General features: G+C 50.7%; 1 protein-coding gene across 13 annotated transcripts in view; it reads left to right on the plus strand.

Annotated features, from left to right (window-relative positions):
• EIF4G3 (eukaryotic translation initiation factor 4 gamma 3) overlaps positions 1-23,083 on the plus strand; it is a 94,016-nt gene that overhangs the window by 56,146 nt on the left and 14,787 nt on the right. For 7 of the 13 annotated variants that reach the window (XM_048967340.1, XM_048967342.1, XM_048967344.1 and 4 more), the window contains 16 exons: positions 611-719; positions 3,007-3,813; positions 4,987-5,075; positions 6,180-6,429; positions 7,550-7,707; positions 8,852-8,977; positions 9,930-10,040; positions 13,360-13,530; positions 14,506-14,703; positions 15,395-15,541; positions 15,821-16,057; positions 17,807-17,911; positions 18,824-18,956; positions 20,021-20,115; positions 21,024-21,117; positions 22,910-23,027. In XM_048967340.1, coding sequence (XP_048823297.1) covers positions 611-719; positions 3,007-3,813; positions 4,987-5,075; positions 6,180-6,429; positions 7,550-7,707; positions 8,852-8,977; positions 9,930-10,040; positions 13,360-13,530; positions 14,506-14,703; positions 15,395-15,541; positions 15,821-16,057; positions 17,807-17,911; positions 18,824-18,956; positions 20,021-20,115; positions 21,024-21,117; positions 22,910-23,027 — 2,948 coding nt within the window. The remainder of the gene's footprint in view (positions 1-610; positions 720-3,006; positions 3,814-4,986; positions 5,076-6,179; positions 6,430-7,549; positions 7,708-8,851; positions 8,978-9,929; positions 10,041-13,359; positions 13,531-14,505; positions 14,704-15,394; positions 15,542-15,820; positions 16,058-17,806; positions 17,912-18,823; positions 18,957-20,020; positions 20,116-21,023; positions 21,118-22,909; positions 23,028-23,083) is intronic. The other 6 variants (XM_048967343.1, XM_048967333.1, XM_048967336.1 and 3 more) reach the window with 3 other exon arrangements.

A 23,083-nucleotide genomic window follows, 5' to 3' on the forward strand; every position in this document is an offset into this window, starting at 1 on the left:
AGCAAAGTATGCAAATACTTCATTGTTTCATAACCAGGCTTCGTTTTGATTAGCTACTTGGAGCCACTTTTGTTAATGACAGAAGAGCTCTGAGATAGAGCTCACCAGTGAAATTCCATTTGTGCAACACAACTGGAAATTCAAGCCCGCTCGAGCCAGGAGGTTCAGAGTTAATGTCCCAACAGCATTGGTGATTTCTGTCAAGCAGGAGTGTTCTGCCCTGCTCAAAGGCAGTAGCTGAAGAAGTTGGAAAGGGGAGTCCCAGGAAAGAGAGGAGATGGGCAGAGCTTCTTTTTAGGGAAATGCATTCAGCGTGGATTTCTGACGGTGTCTGAAAGGAGCCGGACAGCCATGTCCTGGGCACTCCGCTCTGTCAGGTCGGGTTCTGCAGGAGGAGCATCCTTCTCAGCTGTGTGACCTGCTGCTCCTGCACTGTGTTTCTGCATATGGGAGGCATCGAGCTCCCTCTGTGCTGGCATTTTCTTCTTTTCTCCCTGCCTCTTGGTTTCCCCTGTGCTCTTCTCATCTCCCCCTTCCCTGCTTGCGTTCACATTGCCAGTTTTTCTGTTCTCATGTTCATTGCTGCCCTGTTTTGTCCTTCCACCCTCAGCAGCTGCCCAGCCAGGTCCCAGAGCCCGGCCCTGTGCTCTATGGGCCAGTGGAGAGCAGCCACCTCACTGCCAGCACTGCCGGCCCCGCAGCCATCGCCCCGAAGCAAGGTTGGTCATCAGATATTTCCTCTGCTGTTATTTTTAGTCCTTTTTCTCCTTTCTTGTTCCAGTTGGAATATTTTTGGCAGGGAGAGAAGCAGGGTGGCATTCAGCAGCAATAGAAGGGGAGGGGCCGTCTCTTCCTCCAGTGGAACGTGGAACAATGTGTTGCTAAGGGAATTAATTGAAATTTCCCTGTGTGAAACTGCTTAACGAAAAATGGTATTAAAGCTTGTATGTCGTGAACATTATTCCAGAGCAGTGAGAACTGTGAAGCTCCTCTCACCCACGTGCCATCCTTCAGAAACAAACGTACGTCAGGAAAGGGCTCTTAGCAGAGAGGCTTGGCATCACTGCTGCCATTCATCAGCTGCAGCAGAGCATCCCAGGGGTGCCCGGAGAGCTCTGGCCTGTGGTATGGGAGAGAGTAATTAGAAAAACTGTGACTGGGCCATGAGTCTCAGAAATGGCTCACCGAAAAGAAACCAGGGCACAGATGGAAAAGGTTTCCTGAAGTGATCACGTTTCATTCTTACACCTCAGAATGGGTGTTTGAAGGGGGTCTTCAGCTGTCTGTGTGGAGAGATGTCAGAGGAGGGGAGGTGCTGCGCACCAGGTCCTGCGGTGACACTTTATGGCCATGAAAAGCTTCAGTGATCAATGTGTGTGGTGCAGGGTTGGCACTGTGTGTAGCAGCACAGCCAGCACTGCTGTTGGCAGCCTTTGGAATCCTTGGACTTTCTCTACAAGACGAGCAGTCCATGCTCTGGGTTCACAGCTGTTGCAGCAGTCCCTGGCTGTCGGGCTGTGCAGGCGTGCAGGGATGCAGGCAGGCAGAGCTGAGGGCTGCAGCACCGTGTGGGCAAGCAGTGCTCAGTGCTGTCGGTGCCCGGTGTGTGCAGAGCACTGCAGAGTGCTCCAGTGAGCAGCAGCTCTGCCTCACAAATATCTGTGCTGGGACAAAGGGTGGAAAAATGGCAGCGAGCCCAGCGATTATTTTTGGATAAACAGCATGGAGCTGGGATGGGTTCCCATGTCCAGCTGGATCTCACCCAGCACCCCACTGCCTCCCTGGGCACACCGAGGGAAGGTAAGCGGGCTGAGTCAGCGTGCATGAGCGGCTCCCATGCTGCTGTTTGGCCTTCCCAGCCATGTGTGGGTCCTTGTCTCTGTGGTCACTCGCAGATGGGAATCCTCACCGGGACTTGGAGATTTGGTCTCCAAGGGAAGATGTGCTTCTCCTTGGCCAGGTTTGTTCCTGGCTCTGAAATCCTCCTCTGGTTCCATCTCTCCTTGAATTCTGCACAGTCCTCCCTGCATGAGGTGCAGGCTGAAGGCTGTTTGGACCACCGCTCTCCAGATGCAGCTGTATGGCTTTTGCTGTGTTTTTACTTCCCAGAATGTTTTTTCTGGGCTCTTCAAATGTTCGAGTTTTTTTTTTGTTTTGTTTTGTTTTGAGCAATCACATTTATCTCTGGGGAGAGAATACCCAGGCAGTGTTTATAGAGAACTGTAAATGTCAGGAATGCTCCACTCTGCAGCCACATTCCAGAATTGGAGGTGACGCATTTTCTTCTCTAAACCAGTTCTGGGTCGTTCCACAGAGCCTTCAGAATCCAAATCCAACCCTCCTGAGCCTTTGGACCACAAACACGTGGCGGCAGTGGTGCTGTTTGGTGGCAGCTGTGCTTCACTCGCTTTTGTTTCTGCTTGCTTTGGAAAAGATATCTCCTCTTGGCTGAAATTCAGAACAAAAATGGGATTATGTCCTTCAGTCTGTTGGAGCTTAGAACTAGCAAGTGCAGAAGAAGCTGAATGTGTCTCACATAGCGGTGATGATGTGATGCATGGCAGGCTTAAAGCGCAGCCTGTCACCAGCTGTTGGGCAGCATCCCCTAGCACTGCTGTCCAGAGCTGTGGGTGCCCCATCCATGGAGGTGCCCCAGGCTGTGGATGGGCCTTGAGCAGCCTGAGCTGGTGGGGGCTGCCAGCCCATGGTAGGGGTGGGCTTTCAGGCCCCTTCCAACCTCAGCCATCCCATGGCTGTGACACGATGCGGCGATGCTGGCGGGGATTTCGCAGGCAGCTGGCTGCTCTCAGCGCCCGTTTGCCTGTCAGGACAGGAGCTACTCAGCTCTCAGCGCTACAGTCCTATATTCCTCCGCAACAGAACCCAACTCAGGTGCATTTTTGTCTTCTGTGGAGTTTCTGGAGCAGGGGAGTTGGGGCCGGGGGGGCAGCTACAGCAGAGACTGGTGTTCAGATTGTAACATCGCCTTTTGTTTTCCTTTCCCAGAAGAGAAGCCAAAACCAGACCCAGTATTAAAGCCGTCTTCTCCCATGCTCCGGGCAGAGCCCGCAGCAGAGAAGCAGGACCCGGCCCTGCCGGTGGCTGAGCCCAGCCCTCCGCACAGCCCGCTGGCCCCCACTGCGGCCCCATCGCCGCCCCCCACCCCACTTGCAGCCATTGCCACTGCTGCTGCTGCTAAACCTTCGCCCACCGCCGACCCCGAGGAGAGATGTGAAGTCGCTTCCCCCAAGGAGGAGGCAATGCCTCTCCCCAGCCTGGACGCGTCGGACCCAGTGCCCACAGAGGAGCCCCGTGGCGAGGCGTGCCAGGAGGCGGGCAGCCCTGCGGCACCCGGCGATGTGCCGGTGACTGTGAGCATGAGCATGAACACCAGTAAGGAACTGAACGGAGTGAGTGAGAGCGTCACTGCCGCAGAGAGTGGGGCTGACGTGGCTGCAGGGGATGTTGTGCCGCTCGCTGCTGACCCACAGGAACCAGAGGCAGCTCCCGGGGACCTGGGCTCCGTGCTCCCCCCCAGCACCCCCCGTGTAGCCCCATCCCCGCCGCCCGCCCCAGCTCCCAGCCCTCCTCCTCCTCCTGCTGCTCTGACCAGTACAGCCCCTTCCCCACCACCGCCTCTGCCTCCCGGTGCCCCCCCTGCTCAGGGAGATGTGGAGGGAGAGGAAGGCGCAAGGACTGCTTCTAGTGAAGAGCTGGCAGATGCTGAGAAGAAGGAGGAGATGGAGGCGGATGGGCAACTGGAGGAGAGCATGGAGGCTCTGAGCTTGAGCTCTAGCAAGAGTCCTGTCCCAGGTAAGTGCTTGGCAGCACGGGGCATGCAGCAGAGCCATAGGAAGGGCTCTTTGGGGCTCTTCTGTCTGGTGTTCCCGTTTGTATCTGTCGCCGGGAAATCTGATTCTGCCTCATGGCCTTTGCTTTGATTGCAAAATGCTAAGCTCTGTTTGCAGCTACAGAACATCCCTGGGTAATTGTTCATAAAAGTGGTAGCCAGCTTTGCACGCACATCCTGGGGTTGGCGTCTGTTAGCCAAGACATGGGCTTTCACAACTGAGAAAGGAGAATTTCTCAAGTCGTGTAAAGCATCAACGAAACTCTGAGGTTGGTGCTTCAGGGAGGGTGAAACTCTCCCAGGTCGGGGTTTGTACTCTGCCCGTCCTGTCAGCAGAATGTTGTTGTTCAGGTGAAGTGGTAAAGAAAGGAAGACGCTTTTCCTCAGCATCTGCTGGAAACCAAAGGCTTGAGCAGCAAATCCATCTGCTGGAAACTTCAATCACAAAATCAGTTCTGTTTACACTGTTAAATATGCACGTGTGCTTGTGTCAGAATTTAAGTTGGTAACACTGGCAACAAATTACGAGCATGTTGGACTAATGGTTTTGTATTTTAATATACTGCATGGTTTCTTTTACCCTTCCGGGGAGAAAGGTAATTAGAGTAAATCACTGCAGACCCTAGAAATATTATATGGTATTTTCTTTGAATCAGTTGTCCGGGGAAATTAATGAGCAGTGGAGCTGTTAACCTGCTTTAAAATCAAAACATAAACCCAGCTCACGAGAACTGGGCTGCTGGAGTGGGAGGTGCTGTGCTGGCGGTGCTGCCGTGGTCGCCCTGTGAGGTTTGTGGGTTGGGTGGTGGTGAGCCGTTGCGATGCACCTGCTGAGAAATGCCTCACCAGGACGTCACCTCCCAAAACTCTCTGGTTTCTGATGTTCTCTTTTGCCCTACACGATCCTCACAGTGCTGGTAATAAACTCCTAGCTGTCAGAAGGGCCATTTGGAGCTCCAACAAGCAGTTGTGGAACAATTATCCTGTTTTAATGTCGCTCGGATGATTTTGTTAGCACTGCTTTGAAATAAAACCTCTGTGAGGCTGCGGCTGCTCCACTGCCCTGCGTGGTTGGCAGCGCAGTGAGGAGGGAAGCGCGTCGCTCGTGTTCTGATGGATGCACGCTTGCCTTGCAGCCTCAACTGCTGTAACTGCACCAAAGACGTGGAAGAAACCAAAAGAGCGGACCCAGAGCACTGAGGAGGTGACAGAGGCAGAGGCAGAGGTGAGGGAACGCAGCGCTCCTTTCTCTGTATTCACTGATGATGTTGATGTCTTCAAAGGCTGCTTCAGACACGCTGCTTCCTCCGTCTCGCAAGGACCCAAGGCAGACTTTTTGGGAACATTTCCCAAACCTGTGATATTCCCTGGCATCTCTTAGAGCAGTGGCTTTTGGCTGTCCCTGGACCTTGAAGCTCCAAGTTTTCTTCATTCTTGCCTTATTGAACGCTTCTAGCATTCAAGAATGTGAAGTCTTAAATGCTGTCCCAAGGGGAAATGGGTTTGAACCCTTTAAAAGTGCACTATTTGGGGGTCCCAGGGCCACTCTGGTGGCATTTGGGACATTCTTTTGCTGCACAGTGATGTCATTGTGATGTCATGACCAGAGAATGACTGTGTGGTGGAGGAGCTGGGAAGGAAAATAGCTGACATCTGTGCAAAACCACCTCACCTGCAGTTAGACAAACTGGGAGTGTTGCCTTTGCTGCCATTCTGGTAGGGGTGGTGCATGGAGAGCCTCTTTCTTAAATGTCCTGGGTAAAACTGACAGTAGAACTTACAGAGCGGGTGAGGGAACTGTAACCATTCAGGATATACACCGTGCTGGTGTGCATGTGAAGAGTGGCGCTGGCTGAGCTGCCCCTGCAGGTTCTCTCTGTATGTTCTCCTGTCAGTGCTGGAGGAGTCCCATCTTTGCACTCCTTGATATTTTCACCTGTGCTAAAATGGAACGCCATGCCATTTTAACTTGCAACCCTGCAAAAAGTGTGAAAGGATGCGGTGCATGTAGGTTGGGAGGAGAGAGAATTAAGAGCCTCTCCTGGAGCACCTCAGAGTCCTTCTGTTTAATCGCTGCGGTGTCCGTGTGTGAATTCAGAATAGGGCTGTATCCTCAGAGCTCTACAATTAACAGCAGGAGTGTCAGTACATGGTGTGGTCAGCACATGTGTTGCTATGGATCTGCACAGCACGTGCAGGAAGGCTTAGGGTTAGTAGAAGAAGCACACAAAACATGGCTGTTAGGCTGCGTGGGTGAATGGGGAGCCATCTGCAGGTGTTGGGCTCTGCAAGGGCTCTGACAGCACCTCTATGTTTGTGTCTGCTTCAGCCTAAAGTAGAAGAGGAGCTCTCGAGTGACAAAGTACTTGAATCTGAACAGGATAACATGAGCCACGGGTTTCAGCTGGAGAGAGACCCCTCCGAACTTAAAAAAGTGAAACCTGTGGAAGAGAATGGAGAGCAGGAGGCAGAGCCTGTCCGCAATGGTGCTGAGAGCATGTCAGAGGGAGAGGGGGCCGACGTGACCTCGGGCTGCACAGAGGGCTCTGCTGAAGGGCCTGCGCTGCAGTACAAGCCAGGTAAGCACGCTCCGGGCTGCTGCAGGGTTGCTTGCCTTCTGCTGGGATTCACAAACCAGTGGGCTCTGAGAAGCTGCACATAAGCAGACACAGTTTTTACTAAACGCTGTGAAAGTCCCAACTGGGTGCTGCACAAGAGTGAGTGTGTGTGCAGTTTTAGTCACCTGATCAAACAGGAATTGTAAGAAGGAGAGAAGCAATGCTTGATCGTCAGCCCAGGCTCTGCTGCTGAGCTGTGGTGGTGCAGTTTTTCTGATGAAATACATTGTGCAGGCTCAGAGGGCAGTGGGGGGGCCCCATTCCTGGAGTTGGCCAAGGCTGTGGATGGGCCCAGGGCTGCCTGAGCTGGTGGGGCAGCCAGCCCACAGCAGGGGTGGGGATGGATCACTGCTGAGGTCCCTCCTAACCCAGAGCCATTCTGTGAGTGTGACACTGTGCTCTTGTTGCTGGTCGGTGCTATGTACAGTCTGCCTGGGGGTGTTATTATGGAGACCACTCGTAGGCCGGACCCTCGGGAAGTTCTCCTTATTAAGACAGACCTTGAGACCATCTCACTTTACAGTTGCTACCAATTTCTAAGTTATCTCTTATTCAAGTGGAGCTTCCTCAAAATAAATGAAGTCATTTGCTTAGGAGCCTGGAAATTTTGTGAAACAAATTATGGAAAGACCTTGAGAGGAGGTCTGCTTGAGGAGAGGCTCCTGCAGGGATCAGGCTGCTGAGAACCCAAAACCATTGATCAAGGAGTGAAATAAAGAAAAAAGATAAAGCTTTAGCAGCAGGTGTGAATGGACAGGCCAAAGCACAGCAGCAGCCTGGCATCTGTGCAGCACAAACGTGGCATCTCCTGCAGATGTGAAGAGTAAAGTGAGGGGACGTGGGCTCCAGGTTGGTTATTAGTTCTACATGGCGCTGGGCTGGCCGTGTGCCCCCACTTGGTTATGTTCCTTTCATGTGACTTATGTTCCTCTCCTCGCTGCCTGGCGGGCTTAAAAATTAAAATTCAAGTCCAACTTCCTGCGCAGCATTAGCTGACTCTTCCCTTCGGATTAAACAGGAACGCGTCTTCGAAAGTGGAGGTTTTGCTCCCTGTGAATCTCAGCAGCTTCTCTCATTATAGAGCAGTGGAAGCCTCTGGACCCAGATGGGAAGAAGCAGTACGACAGGGAGTTCCTGCTGGACTGCCAGTTCATGCCTGCCTGCATCCAGAAGCCAGAAGGGCTGCCTCCCATCAGTGACGTGGTTCTCGACAAGGTGAGAGGAGAGCCCATCAAACAGGTGCGTGCAATCCCTTTGGTTTCGTGGTTTTTCTTACTGAATTCAGATCTTTGATGTATTCTGTCTCGTTCACCTTTTTGGCAAAGACTTCTGTCAGGAAGGGGAAAATCAGGAAGGGCTCGAGTCACATCACAAGATTTGTTGAGTAGTGAATGAGTGCAGACGATTTAAAATCTGAAGCACTGGTTTTCTTAATGGTCTGTATCCTGGATTAAGTTACACTGAGTAGTTTTAAAATTGAAAGTGCTGTCTTACAGACATTAAGACCCAAGGATATTAGCAAAGCAAGAGCAAAAGGAGAGCCGTTGTCTTTTAAGAGTTCATTTCTGCCGCTAAGAAAGCATAGCCCTGCTTGTGGGCAGGCTGTTTTCATCTGAAGCAGTTGTGTTGATACTTATGAGCAGGTCTAATAAACGATGACTAATACCTCGGCTCTCACAAAGCTTTGTGATTGTAAGCCGCCTTATTACAGATGTGCTTCTCCCTCCTGTACATCTGTGTGTTGAAGTACTCCTTATCTGGGTGGGCTGCCGTCAGGAGCCTGTTCGTATCTCTGTTGGAGCTGTGTAGTTTGGTGTGAGCACCACAGGCTTGTTCTTAACATTCGAGCATAGTTCAGGTGTAGGTGATTCTCATGTGTAGAAATGTTTCTACTCTGAATTTCGTGCCCAGACAAATTGTGACACACAGCACTGTTCCCAAAATGATTCCATCCTCCCACTAGTTTTCTCTGCTGGCTTCTCACTGCTCTGTCTGCTCTTGGGCTGCCTGTGCTCAGCCTGCAGTCTCTTGTGTTATCACCACAGGGATTTGTTCGAGGGAAGGTGACAGCTCTGGGATCCCAAAACAGGACAGCTGCATTCGTTGTGCACAGGACAGGCCTGTGCTGGCATGGTTTTATCTTCCTTAAATGATATTCAGCTTTGAAACGTTTCTGAGCATCACATATTTCCACAGTTGCCATCAGTGGAAGGCATTAAGTGCGCCTTTAGTGTAATGGGAGTGCATAAAACTTGCCTGGTTTGTGAAAAGCGTCATTTGGATGTTAAGTATGAATGTTATGGTTTAGCAGAGACTGTAGAGCTGCGATAGCTGCAGCGCCCACTGACGAGGCTGTGTTTGTCTGCTCTGCTCTGCAACGCAGGTCAACCAGCCCAAATTGCCACTGAGGACCCTGGACCCTCGGATACTGCCTCGAGGCCCAGACTTCACGCCAGCCTTTGCTGATTTTGGGAGGCAGCCTTCCGGTGGAAGAAACGTATCTGGAAGTGTGAGTTTTCCCCAGCTTGCTAATTTAACAACTGGTCTTGGCGCTCATGGAGTCCTTCCTCACGTGTTTGGGCATTTTCCAGTATTCCAGTGGTTCTGGTTTTGTCTGGCTTGAGTGCAAGGGAGATATTTTCTTGGCTGTCAGAGTTTAGGAAAACAGGCAAAACACTGTGGATGTTTTTAATTGGTATGTGTTGCACTTAACATGAACTTGATCTCTTCCTTCCTCTTTTCCTTCTTGAGAATGTGGAAATGTATTTCCATGCTGTGGATTTGTCAGTCCATGTGTGCAGGCGTCCGTATCTCATACAACAACATGTTGGCATACTTTGGTTGCTTCATTCCTCATTTTTCTGCCTTTTCCTCTGCTTTCCTTTCACATTCTCTTCTTTGCCCTTTGCCTGGCTTTCCCCAAACCCTTCACCCTGCTTCTGAATTCCTCCTTTCTGTCTGTGCTGTGCTGTGTTATTCTAGGAGCTGCAGCCGGGTCGGAGCTGCCTCATGTGTCATCACTCATCTTCCATCTCTCTCTCTAAATACATTCAGGTTGTCTGCCTGGTTGCATCTAGTCGTGTATCCATCTCTTACCATTCAGAACCGCTGGTTCCAAAGACCTTCACTAAATAACTTTGACTTCTGAGTGTGCAGATTTCCAGATTTCGGAGCTGAGCCCGGCGGTGGTGCTGCAGACTTTGAGTTGCTGTAATGTTTCTGGTTGGGGAGCAGTCTTTGGCTGGTTCCTCGGTGCTGGGCACACGTCCTTGTCTTCAAGTAGCTTCGCTGTCGCGGTTTGTCTCGGAGCGCGGCGCGGTCCTGAGGCGGTGCTGCTCTTTGAGGTCACCATCGCTTGCCATGCTCAGAGATGCTGCAGTGGGCTGCAGGTTGTGCCCGGCGCTGTCGGTCCTTCGTGTGGCACCTCAGTGACACCGCTGTTGCTCTTTCTCTTTTCACAGGCCTGCAAAGTGCAGAGCAGCCCTGGATTGCCGTCCCTGGCTCGGTGCGGTTCCCCAGCATGCCCTCTCTTGGTCTCGCCTCACCCACCATTGAGGAACCTGCCAATAGGGGTAAGCCACATCCCCCCTTCCTTCCCCATCTTTGCACCTTTTTGTAGAGTTTGTTTTTTTCCCGTATCACCCGCTGTTGATAATGAACCACCGGCAGAAAGCTTTACAAAAAGGTGCAACATTGTTTTAAAAGAACAAAAAGAAAAAAAAAAAAAAGAAACAAGACTTGCATTGTACCCCTCTAGGCAGTCTTCAGTGGTGGGTGGGACAGCACCAGCTGAGGGCATGCTGGGACGTTGGCCTGAGCGGGATCCACGAGGGGTCTGCACTTTGCAGACCTATGGAAAGGGGGAGAAAAGGTAAGTGCTGCTTGCCCCGTTCATTTGGAGCATCCCGCACATAACATACATCCTACATCTGCGCCTCGAAGGGCAGTGCCTCTCTTTGCATCTTCCCCAGGAGGGCCGGAAGGGGACGTTGCTTAACGAGCGGCTGTCCTGCGGTGTTGGTGTGCAGGATGAGCGCTTCTTGGCCCACGCAGAGGCAGCAGTTGCCTCGTGGCGCATGGCAAAGCCCGCGTGCACGCTGTCTGCTCAGCCATCCAGCCTCCGCAGAGGCCATGCTCATAACGCCATCCCAGCCCACCGCCTGCTCCTTGCCCTCGAAATAACATCGAGCAGCTCCGTGCTAACAAGCTTACGGCACGTGGAAATCTTTTATTTTGCTTCCCTGGCTTTGTCTTTCCCCTTCTTTTCCTTTAAATGTTTTGTGTGACTGTTTTCAGACCGTAATCAGTTCAGATGGGATCAGGAGTGCCGTCACACAGGAACAAAACACTTGTTATTGCTGTAGGGAAGAAGGTAGAGGTAGAGCTGCGTGCCGTGGGGGAGGAGCGCTCGGTCCCTCAGCTGTGCTCATCCCCACTGGTGGTCTGGGCTCCCCAGGGTGCTGCTGCTGGGAAGCTGCATTGCTGGGCTCTGTGCCCCCTGGGAGGGCAGCTGTTCCTGGCTCACACCTGTGCCCAAGGGAGCAGCAGCTCCATGGTTTTTTGGATGCTGTTGCACCAGGACCACGGATGGAGAGTAGGAGGTGTGAGGCTTTGGCTGCTCAGCAGGACTTGTGTCCGTGCCTCTGTCTGCTCTCCTTTTTGCCCCCGTTTATCTGGATGGACGGGTAACGTAGGTTAATAGGCAGATCTGCTAAGTGCTTCTCTGTGCCTTTAGCAGAAAATGTGAATGCAGCACAAGTGCTGCAGTCAGAGGTGTTACGGATCTGTTATTATCTATGGGGACTGGGCTGTGACAGGAGGCCAGCCATGAGCTCGGTGCCTCTTCCACTTGCTGCTTTGTAAATTTGCAACAAAAAATAGACAGCTCTTCCTGTTCAGAGTTTGTGATTTGTATATTTCATCTCACATTCAAAGGAGGCCTCTGTTCACTTTTAAAACTTAATCCAACACTCAGCTAGTTTGTCTCACTTATTAAAAAAAATAAAATCTTAAAGCCTTTGTTTTATTAATGCCTGTAGAGGTCTGGTGTCAGAGGCAGGCAGATTGGAGAGAGCTGTGAGGGCAGCTTGCATGTCCTCCTGCTCCACACTGACATTCTGCAAGGTGCACCATCAGTTTGAAAGATGTGATCAGTGCCTGCAGGGCAGCTGCGTGCTCAGGAGCTGCACCCTGTGGCTCAGTGGTCCCTCGGGCCAGGGGCACCTCAGTGGGAGAGACATGGGACAGCCACCACTTGTCTCTCTTTTGGAGCAGAGATTGGCCCAAGCCTTCGTGCTCCCAGGGCACGCGGCCAGCCGGAGCCTTCTGTGGCCACAGAGGTGTGTGATGAGGTCTGGTGCGTCCGGCTGGCGGCGGCTGCTCGTCTGTTGCTTTTCTTGTCTGGTTTTTGGATGGGAAGGGAGCTTCCTTGCTCCGTGGCCGCCCTTCGTGGGCGTTTGTTTGGGCAGCGCCCGTGGCTGCAGGTGGCACCAAGCGGTGCAGGCACAGAGCTGTGCCTCTGCTGAGGGTGGGTGGGCATGGCAGGGGCTACAGGAATGACCCGAGGCTGCTTTCTGTCTGACTCCAAAGGGAGCCGTGCTGCGTCGTTGTACTGCTGTTGTCTTGGGAGCTTGGTTTCTTGTATGGCTTTGTTCCAATCATGGTGTGCACCCGGGAAGCATAGAGCCCCATGTCTGCATGGTGCAGAGACCTGGGCACATGCAGCCCTCTTCCATCCACGCCCACAGAGCGTGTCCCAGCACCAAACCATTGCCTTCCGACAGCTCCCCATGTGCTCACATCCACCTCACCGAGCTGCGCGGGTCAAATCACAGATAGAAGTTAGCAGAGGGTGGGTTTCTTATTTTCAGTTGTGCAAAAGTGAGTCCGGGGCCATTCTATGGCATGTGAGGCAACATCTGAGGTCACTTCCCATGTGCATTCAGTGCAGCTGTTAGAATAACGGAGGTGGTTGGGCCTCTGCGGCACTGGCTCTGTGGCTTTGCTGATCAAAGACGTGCTTTAATGGTTTGCATGGAGCTTCCTGCTGGCCACTGAAGAGATTAATTACTTCTGTTGTAAAGAACGGGTTTTGATAATGGAATTTTACTGCGCTAATTTTTACATCGAGTTAAGAGGTTTCTAATAAATGAGTTTGGAAACGCGAGCACCGCAGGGAAAAAAATAACCTCAGTGCCACGTGTGATGTGTTCAGTCCTTACCAGTTCCCAGGCGATGGGTGGGCAGTTTGTGGGCACAGCTGGTGGAACCTCCCCAGTGCTGGCGGCTCTCACACCAATGCGGGGATGGGCGGCGCGTGTCTCTTTCTCCTGTGAGCTGCAGAGCTCAATCCATAGCTGCTAGGATTCGTGTTTCCGCAATGCAGGAGCAGCACCAATGCTCTGTTCATTGCGTTTCATGTAATTCCTGTTCCAAAATGGCTCTGTTGTCTGAAACAAGCTCCACTAAGACTTAGTGTTTTGGCAGAGCTGCTGATTAATCACTGCCTAATTGCTTGGGATGACATGTTTGAAACGCTCTGGTAAGGATGCACCTAATCCTTCAGTACCTGTTTGCAGTGATACTTCACTGACAAGGTTCCTGCTTTCCACGGGGCCGGGCTCAGTCCCACAGTGCCTGTGTAGCATCTGGGTGCAGCTGAGGTGCAGAGAGTCGGCCCCATCTGTTTTGGGAAGGGCTGCTGAGAGATGTGCTGGGTGCACACGTGGTCCCTGCGAGCAGCTGCAGCGCTGCGTGGTGCGGAGGGAGCCCTGAGCATCCCAGGCTGTGCTGGTTACTGACCTGCTGCCTTCAGCATGCTGCTCTGCGCCCTGGAGTGCTCTCAAGGCACGTGTTTAAAAGGGGATACAACAAGGAATGTTTTTGTCCTAGTTGTTGAATGTTGGACCGAGGAGATCTCAGCCGGGCCAGAGGAGGGAGCCTAGGAAGATTATCACGGTGTGTGTGAAGGAGGATGTTCACCTGAAGAAGGCAGAGAACGCCTGGAAGCCGAGCCTGAAGAGGGAGAACCAAACTGAGGACCCTGAAAATGTCAAAACCCAGGTGAGAACGTAGGCAGTGCTGCTCCGAGCATGGCTGTCTGTAACCAAGGAAAGAGGTAGTTTGCCTTGGCTGTTGTTTAAGGGCAGAGAATTCCACTCTGAATTGCAGCTTTCCTCTGCCTTAATCTTTTTTTTCATGTTTTTATTCTTAGAGTTTAAATGGCAAACCTGTACATGGAGAGCTTAAATTGTGAACACCAGACAACCTACTACCTCTCATCCAGGGTTGTTTTTCTAATGCTGTCAGATGTTTCTGACTCCATTCTAAAGCAAACAGGCTCAGACTTCCAGCACAGAACTTGCTTTTCATCCCCTTTTAGACTGTATTTCTGTACCAAGCATCAGCCACACTGAGCTTCCTCTGTGGTAATCCCCCAGCTCGTGCTGCCCAGCTCAGCCACACTTTCTCTGAAGCTTTCTCTGTCCCTCTCTCCCTCCTTCCCTCCATGGGGCAGCCACTGTAGGTGAGGTATTTGCCTGGCGGTAAAGCTTCTAATTCCTAGGATAAGTGGAGATAGTCGTGGAGGACACTGGGATTCTGTCCTTGGGGTTAGCAGGAGCTTTGTTGACCTAATTACTGTCAGGACAGTTTTTTCCTTAGTGTCTCAAATACAGAAAAAGTTGATTGCTTCTGGATGAGGGCGGAGGTAACCGCTCCCTGTTACTTGATGTTTTGTAGCTGAATTGATAACGAAGTTGAGTGACAGCAGGGTTTTGTGCCTCAGTTGTGCTTGAAAATAAAGTGCTTAGATGTTCCCAGAACTCCTGCACTGCAGCCAGGAGCTGTGACAGCCGATAGCTGGCTTAGGGCTGGAGCTGAAACGCACAGCGAGGAGTGTTGGGGTGTACCTCAACATTCTAAAATCCTGCAGCACCTCTTCTCTGTTCTCCTCCAAAATGCATCCTGGCTCATTCCTGAAAGCCACCGTGTGCCTGTTTGGTTGGTGCTGCTCCTCAAGGCTTGTCTGTTGTTTAGGAGCTGTTCCGCAAGGTACGAAGCATCTTGAACAAGCTGACTCCCCAGATGTTCAATCAGCTTATGAAGCAAGTCACAGACCTGACAGTAGATACTGAAGAGAGGCTAAAAGGAGTCATCGACCTGGTCTTTGAGAAGGCTATTGATGAGCCGAGCTTCTCCGTGGCGTATGCAAACATGTGCAGGTGCCTCGTGACGGTAAGAGCTGTCCAAGGCCAGTGGGAATCATTCCTTGGGGAGAGCGCTCTGCGCCTTTTCCCTGCGCACTGCTGGGCAGTAATAGAAGCATGGCAAGAGCAGATTGAATGTTAATTTCTGAACTTAAAGAATTTACATTGCGGGTTTCTTCCTCTTTGTTCATTGGCCATGCTTTGCTTGGAGTGACACACTGCTTGGAGTGGAGGACACCAAGCATTTTGCTGTGCCTGGCTGTGAGATGCTATGAATCATGTTTAGAAAGTCTGTTTTCTCCCTCTCATTTGGAGAGGTGCAGAGCCAAGCTAGCTTTCAGATGCTGACTGTGGGACAAACCAGCTCGTCCTCCCCCCACGATGATTTCCATGGTGTGCCATGAAGGAGCGTGGCCCCAAGGTCTTCGGTGTGCAATAGCAGTGCTTTTAAGCAGTGAGACTTTTTGAAGGATTTAGTGAATGGAAATGTAATCTGTCTCCAGGCAGAGGTGGAGTCAGCCAAATTTTGAGTGTGACTTTCCACATGGAATCTGAAACTGCTGGAAATCATGGCGTGGTGCTTAATGGTCACAGCCGTGCAAAGTTGCTCTGCCGAATACGAAGTCCATAATAAAATGTGATGGGTGGCTTGTGGCAGATCTCATTTGTGTGTGGACTTTACCTGTATTTCTGCTGATTTTTGCTTCCTCTTCCTGCAGCTGAAAGTGCCCATGGCAGACAAACCTGGGAGCACAGTGAATTTCCGCAAGTTGCTGTTAAATCGCTGCCAGAAGGAATTTGAAAAGGACAAGGCTGACGACGATGTCTTTGAAAAGAAGCAGAAAGAGCTTGAAGCTGCTACCACTGTACGTGGAGTATTTCCCCACAGACACTCAAGAGAGCCCTCAGAAAAGGATCTCTTTTGAAGGCTGCGGCCAATTGGGGGAAATATCAGAGTAGTTTCACTGTTGCTGTAGCTGAATGTAATAAATATTTGCCTCGATGAGTGTTTAGAGCAGCTGCTTTTTGGCTGTTAGGAGAAAAAGAGTAAACAGGAGCAACAGCAACTGTGATTGTAAAACTGGCTCTCAAAGAGTCCTGTGCTCTTTGAACATGCTTTTTAGAGCTGTTTTTGTGTTTTACAGCCAGAGGAGAAGACCCGGCTCCACGACGAGCTGGAAGAGGCCAAGGACAAAGCGCGGCGGAGATCCATTGGGAATATAAAATTCATCGGCGAGCTTTTCAAACTGAAAATGCTGACGGAAGCGATCATGCATGACTGTGTGGTAAAGCTGCTAAAAAACCACGATGAGGAGTCCCTCGAGTGCCTTTGCCGCTTGCTGACTACCATTGGCAAGGACTTGGACTTTGAGAAAGCAAAGGTAGGGCAGGGCCAGGAGCAAGAGATGAGGCTGTATGGGCAGGGGTGGAAAAATGGGTGTGGGGTGTTTTTGTTCGAGGGTCTTTTTTTCCTCTGGGCTTTTTTTGTACAGCACGAGGAGATCATCTGCTCCTCTGTGCACGTTTCGTCACCGCCTGGCCTTGCTGCTGCCTCCTGCCCCTGGCTCATAGATTCTGTGCCGTTTGCAAAGCTCATTTCCAGTTGCAACTTGTTCCCAAGCATTTCATCCAAGTTCACATTCTTAAAGTGCTCAGTGTGTGCTGTGGGTTCCTAAAACATTATGTTGTTTCTGAAACATGAAACTGGTTCATTACCATGGAGGGTTTATAGAAATCTACCATTAAATGTATTGTTTTGGGTTGCATTTAAAAAAAACCCTTGCGATCTGCCCAAACCCCCAGACCTGAAACTTGGCGGGTGCGTTCATTCTGTGTCCTCATCTCCAGCTGTGCTGAAATGAAGCAGCTGTTTTGCAACTGCACTGCTCCAGTGTCCTCCTGCTGACTCTCCAGCAAATGTATGTGTAACTGGGAGCGTCGTGCACTCCGTGAGCTCTTATTGGCACAGGCATCTGCTTCTCCTTTGCTAAAGTTTGGGATGAAAAAGCACTGAAGGCTTTTGCCAGAAATCAGTCAGACTCAGCCCTGGAAATGAACAGAGCTAATTGCTTTCAGCTGCTCTGCAGAGGGAGGAGTGCTCTTACAGTGCTGGATTGCAGGGATCACAGCGAGTCAGTCCTGATCCTCACAGGGACTCCTTGGAGAAGCAGTTTCCCAAACTGCTGTGTAGGGCATGGCCTGAAGTTGTGTAGTTTGCTGCTCATTCCCCAGACTGAATACCCTGCATCATGAAATAGTGTGTGCGCTGTTGGTGCAGCTTTGAAAGGGCCAAAAAGAGTGATTTAAAACTCCACGTGCTTTGGGAAAAAAACAGGGTCTGACTTCTGAGCAGAAGCTGAGGTCATGCTGGATGAATCCTGGACACTCTTTCAGCCTTTGTTAGCATGGAAATGGCGTCACGGCGGCCTCGGTGTGCAGCCTCTGTGTCCTGTCCTTGTGGTTGTTCTTCCTACAGGATTGAGTGAGAATCCCTCATTTCATGGAGGAGATGCTGTGTTATGTGTTGCTGTTGAAGCTGAAGTGGCAGTGAGTTATTAAAATTTCTGGGAAAAGTCCACTTCAAATATTTGTCCCATCATTCGTGCCTTTGGAAACCTTTGCTCATATGGCTGAAACTTTCCAGAGCAAGGCTGGAACCACATTCTAGTTTATGTAGGTGTGAGGAAAAGGACTTAGCAGGTTCTTAACGAGGGGAAGGAGAAACATTTTATAAAACTGCCAGGCCAAATCTAGACCTAGTGAAGGCTTTGCAGTGACACCACTTTGTTTTAGTGAAGATTTGGCTTCTTTGCTTCATGACTTTCTGAAGGAAAAGCCATAAGATGGAATGTATGGTATGATGTTGGATTTGGAACTACAGTTCCGCCTGTGAAACAGCTTCATGTTGTGCGTCTGCTCCCTCTTTTGCCTTCTGACCCAGACTGGGACAGGCTGGGGAGGTGAAGCAGCAGGACAGTGCAGGAGTTTTGTGCCCAAGCGTACCCCAAGAAGGCCAGGTCCCAGCTGTGCTGCTGGCACAGAGGTGCTGCAATCCAGAACCCACTGCCTCCCCACAGAGGGAGTGTTTTTATTTTCTTCCAGAATACACTGATGATGTTTCTCTTGTGTAGCCTCGCATGGACCAGTATTTTAATCAGATGGAGAAGATTGTGAAAGAGAGGAAAACGTCTTCAAGGATTCGGTTCATGCTGCAGGATGTGATAGACCTAAGGCTGGTAGGTACCAACCCAGCAAGTAACAGAGCACGTTCCCTTCCTGGCACTGCCCTCACAGGAGGTCAGGCAGTGCAGTATTGACAGGGTGAGATCTGGACCCTTTGTCATTCAGAAGTTTGGCAATGAGGATTGTCTTCTTTTTTTGTCTCACTAAAGGGCAGGGCTGGCAGTCAGCTGTGCTGCTTTACTAATGCTGGCTGTTCTGGTTCAGCTAACTAAGCTGCAGAAATAGCAAACTGGAGACCACTTGGTGAGGCGTGGTGTGAGCAGGGATCTGCCCCCTTGCATTCAAGTGAGGGTTTTGAACAGAGCCCAAGTGTTAGACTGGGGCTCTCAGCGAAGAGGGCTTCTCAGCATAGGGTTCCTACAGCAGGTTGCTCAGGAGGGCATCCAGGTGAGTCTTGAATATCTTCAGAGAAGGAGATTCCACCACCTCTATGGGCAGCCTGTTCCAGGACTCTGTCAATTCTGTATTTTCAGATGTTCATATTTTTTCCTCAGCCTTGGAGGAGGGGCTCCAATGAATACTGCCAGTAGTAAGAGCAGAACCACAGCACCCTTCCTCTAGCCCATCTCTTTCTCTTCACATGGAAAGACTGGAAAACTGGAAATGTTCAAGGTGCTAGGGGTTAAAATGTATGGAATTCAGTCGTGCCTCCTCACAGTCAGGTCTTCACTGCAGCCTTCAACCCTATAGATACGTTACAGCCAATGTGCTGAAGCATGCATTTCTACCTTGGTGCTGGGATAGCCGTGTCAGCAGCATGACCCAACTGCAATCCCTTGCAGCGCAGCCTCACTGACACGGCACAAGGTTTAGGGAGCTTTAGGCCTCCTTCAGTGTGCTCAAAGTAACCCATTGATGATGCTCCACTCCAAGAAATGTCACGAGCACCTTTGTTTCTCTCTCAGTGCAACTGGGTTTCACGGAGAGCAGACCAAGGCCCGAAGACCATTGAGCAGATTCATAAAGAAGCCAAGATAGAAGAGCAGGAAGAACAGAGGAAGGTCCAACAACTCATGACCAAAGAGAAGAGGAGACCAGGTAAAATAAAAGTCAGGTTTCTCTCTTCAGTCATTTCAGATCCAGTGACCATGGTCAGAATCCTGTAGGAGTCTTTTTTTGCCAAAATGCAAAAAGCAAAGGGATTTGGGGCTGTATCGTGGCTGGGGCTGGAAGAGGAGCAGGTGCACCATGGATTGGCCATGTTTTGCTCAACTCCCTTGGTGAAAGATAAACATTGCAGGCTAGTAGTGCTTGAGTTTCATGTTCATGCAAGCCATACCTGAAATCTGTGCTAACAGCTTCCTATCCAGGAGCCAGATTTGCCGTCCATTTTTGTTTTCAGCAGCATTTAATTTCAAGAGAACAGCATCGGATTTCAAGAGTAACCATGTTGTCTTTCTCAGTTAAAGTTGTGAGGTGTTAACTCTGCATGAGAAAGTGTTCTGGCATCACCTTCAATTGCTACCAGCCCTTGGAGTTGACACTACCTGAAGATGAATGTAAAGTAACTGATGCTTTTAGAGGCACAGGACCAGAGCAGGCAAACCTGCTTGGTTTCTGAGGCATTGTGGTACCTCTGTGAAAACAGAGCATGAAGAAAATGCACACAGACTTTGTTTCCATTAGCCTGAAATTGTTGTCTGTAGAAGGTAGGGAACTGTTTGAATGGTTCTGCACTTCGACTGTCTCTGGCACTGCTGAAATCTGTGCGATGAGTGCAGGCTTTGGTTAGCCACGGCATGTCTTCTCTCCTTTGTTGAGCTTGTTAACACACAGTATGTGCAGCTGTACTGAAGCAGAATGAGAGCAAACTGAGAAATTGTTCTGTAAACAGGAACCTGCCTTGAAAAATACTGTTTTGTTGTTTTTTTTTTTAAATGTTAAGACTGTTTTTTAACAGTAGTGAGGCAGATTTAGATGTCATGTTAATCCAGAGGGACGTTCTGAAGGAGGTGATTTCTGCACAGAACTGCGGTCAGGCTCAGCAGAAACGTGCCATCTTCTTTATCTCCTCCTCCTGAACTGGGAGATGATCGCCCACCGTCCCCTGGGGCACCATGGGGCCAGAGACGAGCTGAAGGCGGTGTGTTTGTTGTCTGCAGGTGTCCAGCGGGTTGATGAAGGCGGATGGAACACTGTGCAGGGGACAAAGAACAGCAGAGTGCTGGACCCTACCAAGTTCCTTAAAATCACCAAGGTGGGTGACAGCATGGGGCTCATTCAGAGCAACAAGGTGCCAAGTCTTACCTGGTTGCATCTGTCTGTCTCACCAAGCAGAATTCTGACATAAGTGGGCATTTCCCAGATGTTCCTGTGCTCTGTGCCTGAGTTTTGCTCTCAGTGTCCAGATATTCAGAGAACAGCAAAGCAGAACCTGACAGACTGCAGTCATTCTGCAGATGAAGCTCAGTTTGTTTCTTGTGGAAGTCATAAAACAACCTTCAGAACTTAATTCACGAGAGAGATTCAGCCCGCTTTTGTCTGGGCTTACAGCTCACCTGGGAAAAGTCCTTCTGCTCTGTTTAATGCAAGTGCAGTACAAATACACCAAGGTCCACAGCTGCTGCATTGTTGGAAGGTGCAAAGAGTTCACACAAAGAGATCTTCAGGATCACAACCTCTCATCAGTAAATTTACCTAGTGAGCACTGTAAAATCAATGTTCTCTTCTTGTCAAACTCTGCTGTTCCCTCCAAATTCTACAGCCCCTTGCCCTTTGAATCCTATTACTGTGCAGATTCACCCTAGGGCCATTGCTGGTACATGGAGTGGACTGTAGAGCAGTTTTACTTGTCGTAACAAACCAAATGTCTTCCCAGAACTGATATATGGTACTTTTTCCTCCTTGAGGAATTAAGTAATTTTTAATGAAATAAAGCTCGTGGTCATGATGAATGTCTTTCACTGACACTTTGGACAAGGCTGCTTGTAGTGACCTTTGTTGGTTGCGTCCTCTGTTCTTGGCTAGAGATGAGTCTTCCAAAATTTAAGTGCACTTTAGTATTCACAAGGTGGACACTTTCACCACAACGTAAATACTCCGTTTATAAATAAAGAAGCAAATTGTTCCCCTGTAACCATATGTCCTGATGTGTTTTTTTTACAGCCCACAATAGATGAGAAGATTCAGCTTGTGCCTAAAGCCCAGTTGGGCAGCTGGGGAAAGGGCAGCAGTGGTGGAGCAAAGGCAAGCGAGATGGGTAAGCAGGGACACATCCTCACCCTCTGCGTTGCTACCAGCTGTCAGAGAACACCTTCAGATTCACAGAATGGTTGGGTTGAAGGGGAACTTAAAGATCATCTCGTTCCAACCCCTGCCATGGGCTGCCTGCCCCCCACCAGCTCAGGCTGCCCAGGGCCCCATCCCACTTGGCCTTGTGCACCTCCAGGGATGGGGCATGCATACTGCTATGGGCAGCAGTGCCAGGGCCTCACCGCCCTCTGAGTGGAGAATTTCCCCCTGACATCTGACCTAAATCCCCCCTCTTTTATTTGCAATCTTTCTCCCTTGTCCTGTCGTCATTCTTGCCAGGAGCAGATTTGGTGGGAGCAGACAAATGCACTCCCTGCACTGTGGTGTATTGCAGTGCACATGACCGTGAACCCCCTCAGGAGGACCGTCCATGGTTTGAAGTGGGATTCAGATGTCATAGAATCTTAGTATCATAGAATCACCAAGATTGGAAAAGACCTCCAAGATCATACAGTCCAACCACACACCTCCCACCAATATTTTACCACTAAACCGTCCCTCACTATGACATCTAAACATTTTTTGAGTATTTCTTAAACGCTTCCAGGGATGGTGCTTCAGCTGCCTCCCAGCAGCCCATCCCAGCACCTCTCCACTCCTTCACAGAGGATTTTTTCCTGACATCCAACTTGAACATCGCCTGGTGTAACTCGAGGCCATTGCCTCTCATCCTGTCACTAATTAGGTGAGAGCAGACGCCGACCCCACCTCACCACAAGCTCCTTTCTGGAGTTGTAGAGAGTGATGAGATTCCCCTGAGCCTCCTCTTCTCCAGACTCACCCATCCCAGCTCCCGCTCCCCACAGGGCTGTGCACCGCATCCCTCACCGCTCCATTCCCTCAGCTGCAGTACTGGCTGTGACCGGCTGCCAGCTGGATGTGACTCCATTCACCACCACTCCCTGTGCCCTCAGACAGTTCTTTACCAGCAAGGAGTGCACCTGTCCCAGCCGTGGGCTGCAGCTTCCCCAGCACAGTGCTGTGGGAGGCAGTCGGGAGCTTTGCTGAACTCTAGGTAGACTTCATCAGCAGCCTTTCTCTCATCTACCAGGCGGGTCACTGCACCGCAGGAGGTTGCTCAGGCAGGACCTGCCTCTCACAAACCCACATTGTGCAGCTCAGTCCCCCAGCTGTCCCACACGTGCCGTGTGACCTCCCTCAAGATAACTATTGAGCTCTGAAGAGGAAAACTGCAGGAGGTGCTGCAGTCGGGTCTGATGCTGAATGATGCAAGGGAGGTGTTCACAGGGGCTCTGAGCTGACACAGCTCAGGGCGTCGTGCTGATCCTGTCACAACAGGAGTTTCTTACAGCCTCTCCTCTCGTGCAGCTGCAGAGCCGGGGAGAAACTGGTGACATAGTGGGTTAGCACCTGTGCCCCTCTGAGTGCACAGTGCTGCCTGTGGCAGACAGCACAACCTCCTTGCTTCTCACCCTGAGAGAGGAGTCTCTCCTATGGCTTTATTTATTTGTTCCTTTAGGGTGGGAGTGTTGATTTGGGGTGTTTTCTAAACAATCAGATGGAGCAGGCTCCACCAGCACTATGAGCAGTAAGCAGCTGTGTCCCTCTGCTTTGCCTCCAAAGGCAAAGGACGAGTGGAGCAGGAGCAGCCTTTTCCCACTGGTTCCCTCCCCATCGCTCTGAAAACAGCAACTGCTTAAATGCCTGTGTGATGTGAGGTGTTGGCAGCTACTGACCTTGCCGTTCCTCTTCTCTGTGTTGTCTTTGTGGTCTCCCAGACTCCCTACGACCAAGTGCCACTAGTTTGAACAGATTTTCTGCACTGCAGCCTCCAGTCTCATCTGTATCTGCCTCATCTGCATCCTCAGAACTAGATTCTCGCAGGGCCTTAACGAGGTAAGGTTTGCCCTGCCAGTGAGTTTTCCCTTCTGCTCTCTGTGTGCTTGCTCTTT

Source organism: Lagopus muta, chromosome 21 (genome assembly GCF_023343835.1).
Source record: "Lagopus muta isolate bLagMut1 chromosome 21, bLagMut1 primary, whole genome shotgun sequence".
Lineage (NCBI taxonomy): Eukaryota > Metazoa > Chordata > Aves > Galliformes > Phasianidae > Lagopus > Lagopus muta.